Below are 16,217 nucleotides of genomic sequence, written 5' to 3'. Positions count from 1 at the left end.
TTTTTGGCCGCCTGGGCCTGCAACCCCGTTCCCTGGGTCAGGGAGGAGCTGGCGCTCTTGCCGGGCGCAGAAGCACCAGACCCAGCGCTGGAGGAAACGGCCCCCCTGGGCAGGAGGAGCTTTAGACAGGAGAAGCTTTGGGCCTGGCTGCTGCCCGTGTCCGTGCCCCGGGGCCAGCACACTCAAGGAACCGCGCCAACTCCCGGCCTGCAGCCAGCTCTCATCTCCCCTCCCACCTTCTAAAATACGTGCGGATCTCTTGTGGCCGACCCCAACCAGATACACATGGGGAAAGGAATCAGGTGGCACACGCACTGCCTTTACTCCACCCAGAACTTCCAATTGTGGGTAAGAACAAAGCCCCACCTCTGCCTAACAGATGCGTTTTTCCACCTGCAGTCAAAAAGACAACCTGTTATTAGCTTTTTCCCCAGAGGACAGGCATCTCTATGAAACTGCCATTGCAAACTTGTAACAGTGAAAGAGAGAACCAGCTCCATCTTCTAACCTCCATGCTCTCCTTGTTTATTCCTGGGCGTAGGCTGAACTTTGGGAGGAACTTGGTTTAGAACAAAAATAATAGCCCGTTCCCAAAAAGAAACCTTTCCTGGGGACTAGACTGCTTTTGTGGGACTAAAAGATTAGCCCCAAGATTAGAAACTATGGTTGAGGAGTCATGCAGCTGGAGGCTACGGGATTCTGACCCTCCCCAAACTGCTCCTGGCGATAACATCACTCTTGCAAAGCCTCAGATCAGTACTTGATGGATCAGCTGGCACCACCCAGGCTTATCTGATCTTGTGGCACCCAGGAACTGACTCAGTGCAAGAGAACAGCTTTGACTCCCTGTGATTTCATCTCTGACCCGACCAATCAGTACTCCTGACTCACTGGCTGCCCCCACCCACCAACTTATCTTTAGAAACTCCAATCCCCAAATGCTCAGGGAGACTGAGTAATAAAACTCCGGTCTCCTGCACAGTTAGCTCTGTGTGAATTACTTCTTCCCTATTGGAAACGCCCTTTCTTGATAAATTGGCTGTCTAGGTAACAGGGAAAGTGAACCCATTGGGCAGTTAACATCTTTATCCACCCTTCCAGCTGGATCACGCGCCCTCTTCGATGACGTGACACAGCATGAGCTTGCTGCCAGCACCTTCTGTCCTGGATTGGATAGCAAGGCCTCAACGGAGAGCCAGGTGCCTGGTCTGGTCCCGCATTTTTTTCTGTCCTGTTTTCTTTCCCTCTTTGCTTGGACAGTTGGGCCAGGGCCCTGAGTGCAAGGGCTTGGCTTGGTGAATTCAAGTGGCAGTAGCTGTGTGGCAGAGAACATTTGTGGGTGGGTGGAACCCTGCAGCCGTTGACGACCGCATCCAGGGCCTACACGGTGACAAGACAGCCAGCCTAGTTGGTGGATGTGACAACCCCAGACCCTTCTAGATTTGTGGATCCTTGCACCTGCCAGACATGTCTCGGAGCCATCAGGGAGGCTGGGTAAGATACATGCCCGTCAGGACGTGAGCCTCATCTTCAAGCTGCTGGCTTCAGCCCGGCTGCCCCCAGCGCCGTCTCTGTCTTCCACTTTGCAGGGGGAGACTGGCTCATTCTGGGCTCCAGGCCTACCAGGCAGCCCAACCACAGCAGTCACTGCCTCTCACACTGAGGATGGTTCATGCTGTGCTCCAGCTGTGGCCTCAACACCTCCCAACAAGAACAAAGCCAGACTCATCCTCCGCAGCACCTTCTTCCTTGCCTAAAGATCCCACACCTCGTTAGAAGCCGGAACTGGGTCCTCGTCCCCTTCCTCACTTCCCCAGTCCTGGTCTGGTTAAATCTCACCATGGTCACTGTGGCGAGACGTGTGACCTCCGTGATGCTTCACGCACGTACTAGGGCAGCCTGGGCAGGGCTGGTCAGTGTGATCTCATGTGGCGTGAACTTGACCCTGGGCTGCTTTCCTGGGCTGCCTGCCCTGGTTTGTAGCCCAGCAGTGGCTCCACAGTCCACTGGGGAATGCCTCCGCCTGTAAGATGGCATACCATATTGGTACAGGGAAACTCCCACTTCAGCACCTCCCTCCACAAGGTAGTAGGTCCAACAAACCATGCACCGTGAGGTGGCCGTGGCATTCAGGATGTGGCTCCCTGGCCAGCTTGTCAAGTTCAAGGGGTGTCATTACTCCTTACAGCTCACAGCCCCTCCTGGGTCCAGTAAACCTGAGGGCCGACTTCTTTCTTGGTTAGTGCAGGGTAAAAGCACTTTAAAAAGCTGTCTCATCCATAACATGCACATCTGATTCTCACCTGAAACTGTATCGCAGGTTGGCACAGATGCAACCGTCTTCTCCCACCTCCCACAGTGCAGCGTCCTGAACGGAAGACCCCAGCACCCAGAAGCATCCACTGAAGGACGTAAGCAGGGCAAGGCCAGCTGTGGCTGTTCCAGCAGGGGACTGTGGGTGACGTTTCCCTTCTCTGATTTCTAAGCTATTTGCAAACTTGTTTCATTTATAATAGAAAATATAATTTGCATAAGTCTAAATTCTACACATGAAGGCAAATGTCCATGGTTGACAGAAATTACACTGGCCAGAATCCCCAGTGCCAACCCTGGCAGCACGAACTGAGGGTTGTCCAGATGCAGTGAACCAGTCGCAGCTGACATCACGCAGACCATTCCCAATCCCAGAGGTGCATTTCAGAATTCATTTTATTTCATCAGGAGGTGTTTTAACAGGAACAAAACTGCAGGGGGTGGGGGGGTGGTTGGAGGTTGGAATCACACCAACATTACAGCATTACTACTTTAACAAAAATTACTTTTTTGGCTGGGTGCTGTGGCTCACATCTGTAATCCCAGGACTTTGGAGGGCCAAGGCGGGTGGATCACCTGAGGTTGGGAGTTCATGACCAGCCTGACCAACATGGAGAAACCCCATCTCTACTAAAAATACAAAATTAGCTGGGCGTGGTGGCGCATGCCTGTAATCCCAGCTACTGGGGAGGCTGAAGCCGGAGAATCACTGGAACCTAGAAGGTGGAGGTTGCGCCACTGCACTCCAGCCTGGGCAACAAGAGCAAAACTCCTGTCTCCAAAAAAAAATAAAATAAAAAAAAAAATGAAAAAAAAAAATATATATATATTTTTAAGAGACAGGGTGTTGCACATTTGCCAAGGCTGGAGTGCAGTAGCTCGATCAGGACTCACTGTAGCCTTGGACTCAGCTCAAGCAGTCCTGCTTCAGCCTCCCGAGTGGCTGGAACTACAGGTACGTGCCACCACACTTTGCTAATTAAAAAAATTTTTTTTGTAGAGACAGGGCCCTCCCCCTGGCTGGTCTTGAACTCCTGAGCTGAAGCAATCCTTCTGCCTTGGCCTCCCAGAGGGCTGGAATTGCAGATGTGAGGTAATGTCCAGTATTTCCTTGCCTAATTTATAAAATGTAATTTATTTTTTGAACTTTTTCCTCTTCAGAGCCTTCCATTCGCCTTCCTGTGTAGCCAGGCTGTTAAAAAGCTGCTTTACTTTCCGTTTTCTTTCTGCATCCCTAAAAGAAACAAAAGGCAAATGCCCATTTTTGGATTAGTTCTTGGAGAGCGTCTTGTCCTCTCTCCCCCACATCAGAACATTAGCCACCGTGGCCACGTTCAGCTCAGAGAGGAAGCGAAACCTGCCTGGCTCCAGCCCCTAGCCAGAGCCAAGGCTGTGGGATGCCAGGTGCCCGGTGCTCTGCCCTGGGCCACATAGCACCAAAGCTGAGTCACATCACAATCATGTCGCACACACACGCCCCCTCACCGTTCCATTATTTCTGAGAGTTGCATCCTCGCCAGGAACTGATTGTCCTTGCGGATTTCTCGAACAGCCCCTTTAAATTCACGCTTGTGTTTGTGGATCAGCCTCTTCCTTTCCTGTTCCTCCTTACTACTGCCTTGTTTTCTTCCAAACTCGAGGCTACAATCAAAAAGCCACTGTTAAGGAAGCAAGAATCTGTCCCCACCTCGGCCAGAGCCTGCTCGGGAGAGTGGCTTTGCTCCGTAGTCATCTGCTCAACTGCAGAACTGGCAAGACACCCCCGTCAGCTCCCACTGAGCCCAGTCCCGGCCCCCTAGGGAGATGCTGCCAACACCCACACTTTGACCAGCCGGGGCGTGAACAGCTTCAGTGGGACAGGCTTGCTCTTCTCACAGGTCAGCGGCCGGCAGAGCTGCTTCTGGCTTTCCATTTCGGTCAGTGTGCTCTGACACAGCTCCTGAAAAACATGCAACCCGACGCTGTGATGACTCACCTGCTGCGACCTGAGCTCCACGCACAGGCTCTGCGGCGTCCAGGCAGCTGAGGACGGTACTGCGAGCTCCCCGCAGCGGGATGGTGCCCTGCTGTGTGCCCACCGGTGGAGGGGAAGCCAAGGCTGTGGCTGCTCAAGGTCTGGCACAGCCAAAACAAAGTAAAGCCACTCTCTTCCTGAAGAGGGAGGGCCTGTGTGCTGGCCCCTGAGCACTCTGAAAGGAGGGGACTTGGAGGCCATGATAGTCTGTGCTCCTCACAGCCAGAAACGCCAGCAGAACCCCTCTCCCAGACAAACTTGGCACCAAAGGCCATGAGCCACTTGCTTTGTGAGAAGGCCCACAGGAGAACCCCCTTCTGCCGCAGGGGGCTGCGTGCACGCTAGAACCCAGGCGTGCAGACTGACGCTGGATGCCAGGCGGGGCAGGGTTTCTACCAGTCTTGGCAGTTTGACCTCATTTTCAAGCCAACAGAACCAACAGATGGTTAAGGCCCACTTTCACCAAGACCTTGGCTTCCAGAAGAGCTGGCTGGTGGCTTCCGAGCAGCTCACGGTCGTTGGTCCCACCCGCTTTCTCTTGCACAGGTGTCTCTTGGAACCCTGGCTGCCTGCGCCCACAGACACAGCCACTCCTGGGCCCAGCTTGATGTAACCTTCGACTGCCTGAATGCCACGTCTCCATGGAGACTAAACTCAAGGGCCTGACCGGCTCAGTCTACGAAGACCACAAGGCCTGTTGTGCCCCTCGGCCAGGCCAACCCAAAGTTTTTTAAATGAAAGGCACAACCCACGGCCACATCAGCAGAAAGTGGGTACAGGATAAGGGGCAGAGCTAATGTCTCCTCCTCATCAGCCTTTGACTAGGCGATGGGAGTCTGTGATAGCTGGCTTGTCTGCTCTATGCTCCAGGGACCTGGCCGGGAATGGGTCGAGTTGCTGTCCTCATGGAACTCTCATCCTAGTGGGGCAGAGACAAGGATGGTGTAACGTGCCTGGGGGTCAGCACCGCAGACAAGACACAGGGAGCATGGCACAGTGTGGGCCAGGGAAGGCCTGGCTTCCCAAGGGCATGGGTGCGAGCAGCACAGCTGTGAGGAGTTCCAGGTACAGAGGAGAACAACTCCCGAGACAGAGCCAGGCCTGCGAGGAGGCCAGAGCGCATGAGGGAAGGGCACGAGGCAAGGCTGCCAGGGCTGTGCTAGTGGTGCGGGGCACCCCTGTGGGGGCAGCTGTGGACATGGCATTGATGCCTTTGGCTCTAGCAGCATCCTGCACTGGTGCGGGCTGAGGGGCGGGGTTGGGGCAGGATGAAAGGCACAAGCCACAGCCATGTCAAGCAGGAAGTGGATGCAGGGTACAGCCTGTCGGGGTCACGGTGAAAGAGAGGGAGGCGGATAGGCTGTAAGTGAATCTGGAGCAGCCCGTAGAGGACAGGATGTGCCCAGGATCAAAGACTCATTCTTGGGTCCACCTGAGACTGTCCACCGGGGCCTCCTGTCACTTTGTGCAGGACAGTAAGACCATCCTCGGAAAACCCATCGGGATTGCAGAGCGCGGTTCAGAGCTGACTGTCCCGGACTAGCAGGGGTTGACCCCTGGGCGTTGGTGCGGCCTCTTGGAGATGGCACACAAGGCGATAGTTTCCAGCTACCGCTTGAGATGTAGCATCTGCTTTACTCCAGCCCAGCACCTCACTGTCACTGCCCACTTTTAGGATTTTACTTTCCTTTCATGTTTGTGATTTTGCAGATGGTGTTGACTTAGAGCTGCAGCCTCAAATGACCAAATGCCACCAGCTTGGCCCCAGCTCAGGGACATGTCTGAGCCCAGGTAAAGCACCCGAGTGGCCAGGAAGCCTCACCTGGAGCTCCTGGGGGTGGCTGCAGTCTGCCAGGTGATCTGTGAGGAGGGCTCGGAGAGGCCCCATGATGGCGTGGAAGGATGGCAGGGACCCGTACATGAGCACACAGCGCTTCAGCAGGGCCAGGCCCACAGCCAGGCAGGACAGTCTGTGAGGGCAGGAGGCAAGAAGAGGTCCAACTTGTTCTATTTGTCACTGACAAAACCAGTAACATGGCACAAATGAACTTCCCCACTTCCACTAGGCTGAAAAATTCAATGTGGTCACCTTAGCTGGCCAGGGTTGGGCCCATACACCCATGGGCAAGGTAGGCTCAGTGTCAGGCCTAGTGCAGGAGGGAAGGCTGTGGGAAACGCAGCGCCAGCTGGGATGGGGTGGCTCTATTTTTGGCTCCAAATTATGATTTGTGAAATCAAACAAATGTATTTTGAAAATGAAAAAAAAAAAAGGGACACCATGCCTCAGAAAGGCTTTCACCCTCCATCAAGCCAAACGGCCAGGCAGCAAGTTCGCTAACAGCCCATCAGAAAGCATGAGTGGCTCCTCCTGCCTCTGGGGACGTGTAGGGCACAGGCCCCAAAGCGGGGTCCGCTCACATACCGGATGTGATTGGCCTCTGTTGAAGTCGGGGCCCTCAGTCCACTCGCCCAGCGGAGGGAGAGGCTGCTCTGCTGCCACGTGGCCACATCCTCTCTATCAGACACCACAAGCAGTTCCGAGTTCTTCCCAAGCGCTCTGAAAGGGTGCACCAGAGTGGAACCTGAATTCCAAGTGCGACAGGACAGAGATGGCCTGAACGTTACTGGGCTCCCAGCAGGCTCTGCGGCACCAAGCCTGTGGAAGTTCACTCTCCAACAGACACACACTGATTTGTATGTTTCTGGGTTGTGCCAGACACTGAGGGTTTCAGTGTGGGCAGGGACACCTCAGGGGAAGGGGAAAGCTCTGGCAGGGGGTGCAGTGAGAGCCAAGTGCCTGATCCTGCCTGGGAGGCCTGCTTGCAACAGACGTCCTGGGACCTACTAGGCACCACATGGGGCTGAGGAGGCGCTCAGGCCACATCCAGGAACAGACTGAAGTCCCTGCCCCTGTTGGGAGACAGGCAGTGAACAGCACCCCGAGGAGCAAATGGACCAGACAGAACACGAGAAAGGAAAGCAGAGGGGCAGGGCGCAGACAGCAGGGTCAGTCAGGGGTGACGGTGCAGGGCGGGAGAGGCCTGAGGGGGCAGATGTCAGCAAAGGCCTGTAGGACACGCAGGAGTCAATCCACAGAGAAGGGCAATCCAGGCTGAGGGCGTGGCTGCAGGGGGAGGGATGGAGACAGGCACCATGGGGCAGAGGTGCCAGGCCAAGAGAGAGGGGAAGGTGGTGGGTCAAACCCTGTCCCACACTCCCCCAAGGCCGAGATGCACGCCCCCTCCCTGACTCCACCCGTGCCCAGCCTGTTCTGTCACGGCCCTTCACACGCAGGACTGCAGCAATCTGCAGGTGGCTCTCCCTGAGGCAGGGAGCATGTGGGTGGCCGCGCCCCTCTGGCACCCAGCACCAAGCCTGACAGCCTCGGGAGCCGGGGGTGGCAGAATGGGAGCACTGAACCAGAGGAATGGCCAGATCCCTCTTGGAAGGGACTCTGCTGGCAGTGTGAATGACGCCAGAGCAGCTGCTCCTCAGGTCAGTCCCCTCGACATGCAGGCGCCTGGCACTGCACAGCGAACTGGAAATAGAGGGCGGGGGTCTTAGCCTTGAGGTCCAACCTGTGGTCAGGATGGGAGAGGCATCCGCAGACACGGAAGAGTTCAGGACAGAGGCTGCACAGCTCCTCGTCCCACAAAGGGAAGCAGCAAGTGCTGAGGAAGCATCCAGGAGCAGAGTTGGCATTAGAGGAAGGGGGAGGAGTACAGGGGCTGGGGTGAGGGCCCAGGAGGGCAGGCAGTGGGCAGACTGCTCCTCATCCCAGTGCTGCTCTTGCCGCCCTCCCTCCCGAGTTCAGAGCGTTACAGAAGCAACACAGCAGCGCTGCCTGTGTGAGCCACAGGAGAACTTTCACACTGCCTTGTTGTCATGTGAGAAAAAGTAAAAAGGTAAAATTGATTTTAACAATAGATCTTATCTAACCCCAAATACCAAAATATTTGTGATTTTAACACATAATACAAAAAATTAAGATATTTTAGTATTTCTGGCGCTAAGTCTTCGCCACCTGGCTATATGTCACACGTAGGGTATGTCTCAGTTCAGGCTCTGGCCACTGGAGACCACGCTGGACAGCACAGGTCACCAGCAGCGCTGCTTTTCCCCACGTGGCGTGTGCACATGCTCACAGAGGGAAAGAGGGTGCTACTCAGGACCGCGGGTGGCAGGTTTGTATGCTTCCCCTACTCTTCCATATTCTAAACCTTCTACAATGAGTATGAACTACTTTATAAAAAACTCTAAAGTATAAAATATTGGTAGGAAGCTTCTTCAAATCAACTCACCTTGGCTTGCTTTGTTTGGAGTTGCTATGTAAAGAATCCCAAGAAGAAAATTAATAAGCTCAGGTATAAACCTCTGGGACAAAGCCACATACTCCAGGAACAGGCAGCACACAAACAGGCCCTTCACCACGTCCTGGAGGGACAGGATGGGGCACTGGAAAAGAATATTTGGGGGGTTACTGTCCTGGGACGATGTCATGCCAGGCCAGGCCAACCACCGGCTTCCCTGATGAACCACGCACCCCACTGAGCTCCACGTGTGCAGAGGGAACCCCGCACCTTACGGCAGTGTTGAGAGGGTCAAGTGAGATGACAAAAACATAAAGAGCTTTAGTGATTTTTTTTTCCCCTGAGACAGAGTCTCACTCCTGTTGCCCAGGCTGGAGTACACTGGCACGATCTCGGCTCACTGCAACCTCCACCTCCCGGGTTCCAGTGGTTCTCCTGCCTCAGTCTCCAGAGTAGCTGGGATTATAGGCATGTGGCACCAAACCCAGCTAATTTTTGTATTTTTAGTAGAGACAGGGTTTCACCATGTTGGCCAGGCTGGTCTTGAACTCCCGACCTCAGGCAATCCGCCTGCCTCGGCCTCCCAAAGTGCTGGTATTACAGGCCTCAGCCACTGCGCCCGGCCAGAGCTGTACCATTTATAAAGTTCCTTCCACCCATACAGAGCGTACGATTACTGCAGTAAGCACGTACCAATCGCATGCCTAATAAAGAAAAAGGAACAGCCCGAACTTTGTAAGCCAAAAAGGGAACAAAAGCCCTTATCATCACACTGGATAACTTCACCACTAACTCGAAAGGTAGTTTTCTGGGGTCCCACCCTCTGTAACCTTGAGGTGCCAAACCAGGCTCTCCCACTCCCACCCACATCTCGCGCTGCTCGAGTTAGGGCTCTTTTAGATGGGCCCTCTTATGCCTAACCCCAGTGCTCAGTCTCTGCAGCCCTTAAACAGCCACGTTTATGTTCCACAAGGCCCCGAGGGGCTGTGGCTCTGGCCACCCGTGGTGCAGCAGGCCGGCCCCTGTCGTGTGTGGAGAGGACCCACCTTGGTGAGCAGCTGACTCAGGCACACGAGGGCAGGGGTCACCACCGGGTGCCAGAAGTCGGAAGTTGGAAACAGCAGCCTAGTGATTTTCAAATACACGAGCTGGAAAGAAGTGTTACCATACAGGTTAAAGAAGGCAAATGAAGTCCATCCATATGCCCTCCCCACACACACTCTGGAGCCAAGAACAGGCTCTGGGGAGGAGGGGGTGCATCTCCCTGGCCCAGAGTTCTGGCCTCAGTGTCACAGAACAGGCATCCAACCACCGTGGGTCACAGTGAGGACACTGTGCTGAGGACCGTGAAGACTTCGCCGAAGCAGTCAGCAATGGTTATAGACACGGGCTCAGATCCCGTTTTGGGGAGTTGATTAAAATCATTAACCTAAGTCCTACCTACATTTTTAAGCTTCTGCTAACTATTGTGAATCCATTTCAACACGAACACCAGGAAATAAAGAGCATATCTCAGCAAGTACTTCCTTAAAGTTACTAAAGCTGAAAATACAGCATGAGGCTGTTATAAAATTGTTAAAAATCTTAGTGTTCAAATGTCTCCCAACCTTTGAACAACACAGAAACCCAGACCAATTAAAACCAGTCCATAGGCTTGGGCCTTTATGGAAAATATTGTGGTTCTATTTGCCTTCCAACGTTTCTGTCACTGGACCAAATACATCACCATTCACGTGGAATCAAACCAGAATCTCCTTGTACGACCCACACGTTAGTCCGTGGCTAGTGGAGGAGCGCCCTCCCCTCCCAGGCTCGCTGCCACACAGCTCACTCCAGATCACCCTGGAGGCACAGGGTGCGGCCAAGAGCATCGTGCCCATCATCGGCCTCCTGTGATACCCAACAGAACCTCCATGGCAGGGGCAGTGCCTACACTGAACTCTGCTTACCACGTCCAGCCCTGGCAATGTTGCCCGGCCTTTGGTCTCAATCACTTCTTCCATCTCATGCATGGCATCTCGGAGAACAAACCTGACAGCGTCACTTGCAGATCCAGGAAACATCTGGCAAAGATTATATAAGTGCCTGTTCAGCAGAAAAGTCAGTCAGGAGAGAATGACTTAGGTGAGAAACACAGAAAAACCCTGCAAGCCATTTTCCTAGAAATCACCTGTTGACTGAGCAAGTAAGAACTGGATTTTTCTAATAGCTTTTTCTAACAGCATTCTTAACAGTCTACACTCACTTCTGCCATTTCCTAAAAACTTGGCCATAACGTTATGGACTGGAGGTGGTGGGAGAAACAGTTTGATCTGTGGTAACGGCGTTGTTGGGGGCACCGCTGTGTGGCAGCAGCAGCGGACAGCTCCAAGGCACTTTCCATATTAACTCATTTATTCCTCACGACAGGTACTTCTTTGATAGCGTCTCCATGTACGCAGAAGATGACGTGGAGAGCTCTGTGCGGCACAGGGCAGGAAGCTGGTGTGTGCTCTCATGGACACGACACCAACACACACCTCTCAACTGATAACTCTACCCCTCTGGCATTCTAGCCACCAGCCCCGGGGGCCAGGAGCCACCGAGTGGGTCACACGGACTTAGAGTGCAGCGAGGGCGGGAATTCGCCCTGGAAGGCCCCATGCAGACACACTCCCTGGCATGCAGAACCACCCAACTGGGTTTCACTGAGGGGTGAGGGGCGGGGTGTCTACCATGCTTTCCAAGTATCTCTCAATCACCCAGAGCTTGAAACTTACAATGAGCCCCCCCATCCCAGCCACAAATCTAAAGGGGTTCACTTGTTTCAAAATCAACTTGTTTTTGGTTAAAAGTCAGTCTCAGCTCTGTAGTGGCTGGAGTGGCATGTGTGAGAAGCGGGCTTGTGCTGTGAGACTCACAAACCCTGGGTGACCACCCGCCCACCTGGCATGCTGACACCACCATTCCACCTACCTTAGTAACTCTGGAATGTATTTTTATGACTGTAAATGGGAGAAAAATTGTTTTGCTCAGCCCCACATCCCAGATAACACACCTTTTTTACTTACACAACCAATTTATCAATTACTCTGAGGTCTGGTGGGTCATCTGTAGCTAAATCGCCAACGTACTCCAAAAGAAAGCCAAACAGTTTCTGCAGGAACATGAATTGGGAAATAAAGCTCAGTGCTCAGCACCAAGAACAAAGCCACAGGCACACAGCTTCCAGATCACCTGCATTCTGGTGATAACCAGGTGGGGCAGGGGAGCCCAGGCTTACAGACACGAGCAGCCTTCTAACATGCAAGCAAAGACACTGCTAGAACTTGCTAAGCACTAGAAAGTGTAGAGGGGGCAAAAGCTAAGGGTCAGGTGCATCCTTCTGTAGAACAGCAGACAACACATCACTAGGAAAGCAACATGAGCAGCACACACAGCACGGCGCCCTCCTCACGGAATATTCACCTCTCACAGAGGAAAAGGCACAGTCAGCCACCTATCGACAGCAGTCTGGCTCTGCCACTTGCGGCTATGTGAGCCTTAGTGTCCTCCCCTGTAACACGAAGGTGAAGGTCCCCATGCCTGCCTCTGCCTGTGCCATAGCACGTGTTCCCAGCCGCCATCGCAGGTAACCAGGTGACGGGCTGGCCCTATCTGGCCTGAGGCACACGTGGCCATTGCACAGCTTCACACAGTTCTGGCATTCATATATGGGACTGTGCCGACACTCCCAGGACTCCACACACACTCCATCCACATACTTCTAATTTTGCTTTGTTTCCTTCTGCGAGACTCGGGTGGTTGCACTTCTGAATTCTCTCCACCACCAAAAGCTGCTCTTCCATCGATCTTCCTAACAATAGAGATCTCAGTTCCTCATAGGATTCAGGGGCTATCAAAAACACAAAACATACTGCACATTTAACATTTTCGTATATATATACACACACATATATATATGTGTATATATATATATATTTTTTTGAGATGAAGTCTCGCTCTATTGCCCAGGCTGGAGTGCAGTGGTGTGATCTCAGCTCACTGAAACTTCTGCCTCCTGGGTTCAAGTGATTCTCCTGCCCCAGCCTCCTGAGTAGCTGGGATTACAGGCGTTTGCCACCATGCCCAGCTAATTTTTGTATTTTTAGTAGAGAGAGGGCTTCACCATGTTGGCCAGGCAGGTCTCGAGCTCCTGACCTCAGGTGATCTGCCTACCTTGGCCTCCCAAAGTGCTGGGATTACAGGCATGAGCCACCGCACCTGGCCCACATTTAACATTTAAAATGAGAATTACTTACATGTCTGCTAACATAGAGGTAATTTTATATAACTGTTCTACTTCACAATCACAACAAACCCACCAGCTTTTGCTCTGGCCCATCTGGAGGGGTATCAGCCATCCTGACCTGGGCTGTCAGGAGCGATCACACACCTGGGAACAGGCTAATACGGAAATGCCCTCCCACCCTTCCTCTATTAGGAATTTGCTAAAACACCCACAGTTTCAGAGCATCTCGATGGCAGGGCGCTGGGTTTAGCGCCCAGACCACTTTAGAAAGACCTGGAAGGAGCCGCTATGAGCCAAGCAGTGTCAGCTCATGAGACTCTTGCCACCAGAGGGCACATCAGAGGCCAGCTTCACCACTAGCTTCTCCTCTGGAAGCGTCCTACAGGCACAGGACAATTCGGCATTGCTTACTAGAACCCGACCATTTTTTTCTTTTTTTTGGAGACAGGGTCCTGCTCTGTCACCCAGGCTGGAGTGCAGTGGTGTGATCGCGGCTCACTGCAACCTCAGCCTCCCAGGCTCAAGTGATCCTCCCACCACAGCCTCTTGAGTAGCTGGGAACACACGCACAAGCCATTGCACCAGGCTTATTTTTAATATTTTTGGTAGGGACGAGGTTTTGCAATGTTGCCCAGGCTGGTCTCAAATTCCAAGGCTCAAGTGACCCACCCACCTTGGCCTCCCAAACTGTTGGAATCACAGGCGTCAGCCACGCACCTGGCCTGGACAGTTTTTCTCCAGATACTAGACAAAACAACACGGCATATTCCATCTAAAATGTTACGTGGCCAAGCAGGAGGCCCAGGTGGGAACATGGAAGCCTTCTCACAGATGCTTACCCACCTCCCCAGCCCTGCCCCTCTGGTCCGCCACAAGAGGCTGACCGTATGCTACAAGGGAGCTTCTGAAGGTACCACTACAGAGAGATGCGTGTGGCCCATCTGGGGCTGGCCCACAGAAGCACGGTGACAAACTAACATGACCACTCGCTCTAAGACCTGGCTCAGCAGACACGGGGTGTGTCCACGCACTCCCAAGGGCATCCTTGGTCCCCACTCCACAAATGCACCTCCTGGGCGGGAGACGAACACACACAGCTATGGCCAGGTCATAAAGGTTATCCCAGAACCTGAGGAAACCCACGCACTTGCCCACCTGCGAACATGTAGGGCAGCTCGTCTCTGGCAGCTTTTCCAGCTCTTTCCTTGCCGCTCGTCAGCCCTCTCCCAGGAGCCTGCTGCTGCTCTTCTGCTGGCTTCTCGTTCTCTTCCTCGCTCTCTATGTTGGATTCCAGGTCCGAGTGGCTCTCTGGACTATCACTCTCCTCTGTGTCCTCCCTGCCTGAACTGTCACCTTCTTCCTCGTTGCTCTCAGGGTCACTGGCTTCCTTGCTTTGCTCTTCCTGGCCATCTTCCTCGACATTCATCTTTCCATCCTACCAAGAGTGGGGAAACCAGGACAGGCAGAGACAACCACTGGACCATCTCGCAGCCACATCAAGACGCAGCACACATCAGTGCTTCCTATGTGGTTGCAAGGAACACAAACCTGTGTGCTCCATTTGCCCACTGGCATTAGGCCTCCTGCCCACCACCCGCTGCTAGGCTATTCGAGCCATAGGGGCTACAAGCTCCCAGCGAACCCTGCTGCAGGATGCTGGGCCAGGTTCAGGTTCTGCCAGGGAGCAGCATGGGATCAGGATTTGGAAGGTGTTCAGTGGCCGTGGGCTTGAGCACTGGGAGTGTCTACAGCACCCACCACTCGTTTGGGAGGGCTGCACCTTCTGCTCCTCCAGGTAACCTAGTGTTTTTATCAGTATCCATTTTCCGGTGTGGAACTCTTCTGCTTGAAACCTGTCCTGCCTATTTTGCTTCCCTGGACCCTGATTGATACACTCTTAAAACGAAAAAAGGGTATCAATTTATAAAGTTCGTGCATTAAAAACTACACCAGTCACAGAAACTCAATGACATCACTCAGAGAAAATTCACAACTGTGGCTTGAGTTAGCTCCCTCGATAGTACGCTGAGGTCATGGAGACAGAATCATGCCGTTATTAACAGAGGTAGTTGATATTAACCAAGTCATCAGTTTTATCTGTATTCCTCTGACAGAGAGAGACAGAGCATGAGCAAGCGAATGCACACACTATTGTTAAAGTCTCCTCTCTAAAGTTTTGATATTTGATATACCATGAACACCCAGATAAAGAACTTTAGAGAAACTGGTTAAAAAGATTTAAAATTAAAAAAAAAAAAGATTTAAAATCCCCAACTATAATAAATTCCTAAAATGAGTACCAAAAAATGTTTTTAAATTAGAAAAAAAAAGAGAGAAAATGAAGGCAAGTATCTTACTTTGTAGGAAAGCAAACGCCTGTCATCTTTATCTAGCATGAAGCCATCATTCAGATCATCTGCTGATGTATGTTTTGGTTTCTTCACATTTTCATCCTCATCCTTTCCAAGCATTCTTCGAAGTCTCTCAGCCTGAGCAGGAAGAAATGAGATGTCTTAGAGCACACTCCTCCACACCTGCTGGGGAGGCATGCAGTCCTGCCCTGGGCAGCGGGCTGGGCCTACGGTCCTCCCAGCTGTGAGCCTGGTGCATCCAGCTTGCTTTCTGCCTGCAGTTTTCAATCAGGCATGCAAATACTTGCTAAGCAGTACGTTCCTCATTTAACAAAATCAACTGTTCAAACTTTGTGGCCAATACTCTCCAGTCACCAGGCAAGCCTATTATTCTGAGGTCTTCATAGCAAAATTCTGCTGGCCAACCCCGACTGGAACTCATCACCCGCCGCACCGAGAGAAGAGGAGCCAGGACACCAAGAGCAAGCAGCTCCAGGGCCTCCACTGTTTGACCACACACCGACACGGAAAGAAGCTAGTGATGTGGTTACGTCAAAACAGCCAGCTGAGCCAGGTGTGATGGCAGCTCATGCCTGTAACCCCAGCACTGTGGGAGGCCGTGGTGGGAGGATCAGCTGAGCCCAGGAGTTTGAGAACAGCCGAGGCAACATAAGGAGATGCTCATCTATACAAACAATTTTTTAAAATTAGCTGGGGCCAGGCGCAGTGGCTCACACCTGTAATCCTAGCACTTTGGGAAGCTGAGGTAAGGGGATCACCTGAGGTCAGGAGTTCAAGACCACCTGGCCAACACGGCAAAATCCTGTCTCTACTAAAAATACAAAAATTAGCCGGGCATGGTGGCGGGCGCCTGTAATCCCAGCGACTCAGGAGGCTGAGGCAGGAGAATCACTTGAACCCAGGAGGTGGAGTTTGCAATGAGCCAAGATTGTGCCACT

The 16,217-nt window shown here is 52.8% G+C and overlaps 1 protein-coding gene across 1 annotated transcript in view; it reads right to left on the bottom strand.

Moving 5' to 3' along the window:
* Positions 1–3,431: 3,431 nt before the first annotated feature.
* Positions 3,432–16,217, bottom strand: part of NOP14 (NOP14 nucleolar protein) — a gene marked incomplete at its 5' end in the record, with an annotated part of 21,958 nt that continues 9,172 nt past the window's right edge. The window contains 12 exons of the mRNA XM_011936820.1: positions 3,432–3,547; positions 3,799–3,954; positions 4,134–4,252; positions 6,150–6,297; positions 6,750–6,909; positions 8,629–8,782; positions 9,684–9,785; positions 10,587–10,722; positions 11,688–11,773; positions 12,381–12,511; positions 14,063–14,342; positions 15,265–15,396. Coding sequence (XP_011792210.1) covers positions 3,448–3,547; positions 3,799–3,954; positions 4,134–4,252; positions 6,150–6,297; positions 6,750–6,909; positions 8,629–8,782; positions 9,684–9,785; positions 10,587–10,722; positions 11,688–11,773; positions 12,381–12,511; positions 14,063–14,342; positions 15,265–15,396 — 1,704 coding nt within the window. The remainder of the gene's footprint in view (positions 3,548–3,798; positions 3,955–4,133; positions 4,253–6,149; positions 6,298–6,749; positions 6,910–8,628; positions 8,783–9,683; positions 9,786–10,586; positions 10,723–11,687; positions 11,774–12,380; positions 12,512–14,062; positions 14,343–15,264; positions 15,397–16,217) is intronic.

The sequence above is a fragment of the Colobus angolensis genome, unplaced genomic scaffold (genome assembly GCF_000951035.1).
Source record: "Colobus angolensis palliatus isolate OR3802 unplaced genomic scaffold, Cang.pa_1.0 Scaffold157, whole genome shotgun sequence".
NCBI lineage: Eukaryota > Metazoa > Chordata > Mammalia > Primates > Cercopithecidae > Colobus > Colobus angolensis.
The sequence above is the reverse complement of the archived record's forward strand: the minus strand, read 5'-3'. Positions and strand labels throughout refer to the sequence as shown.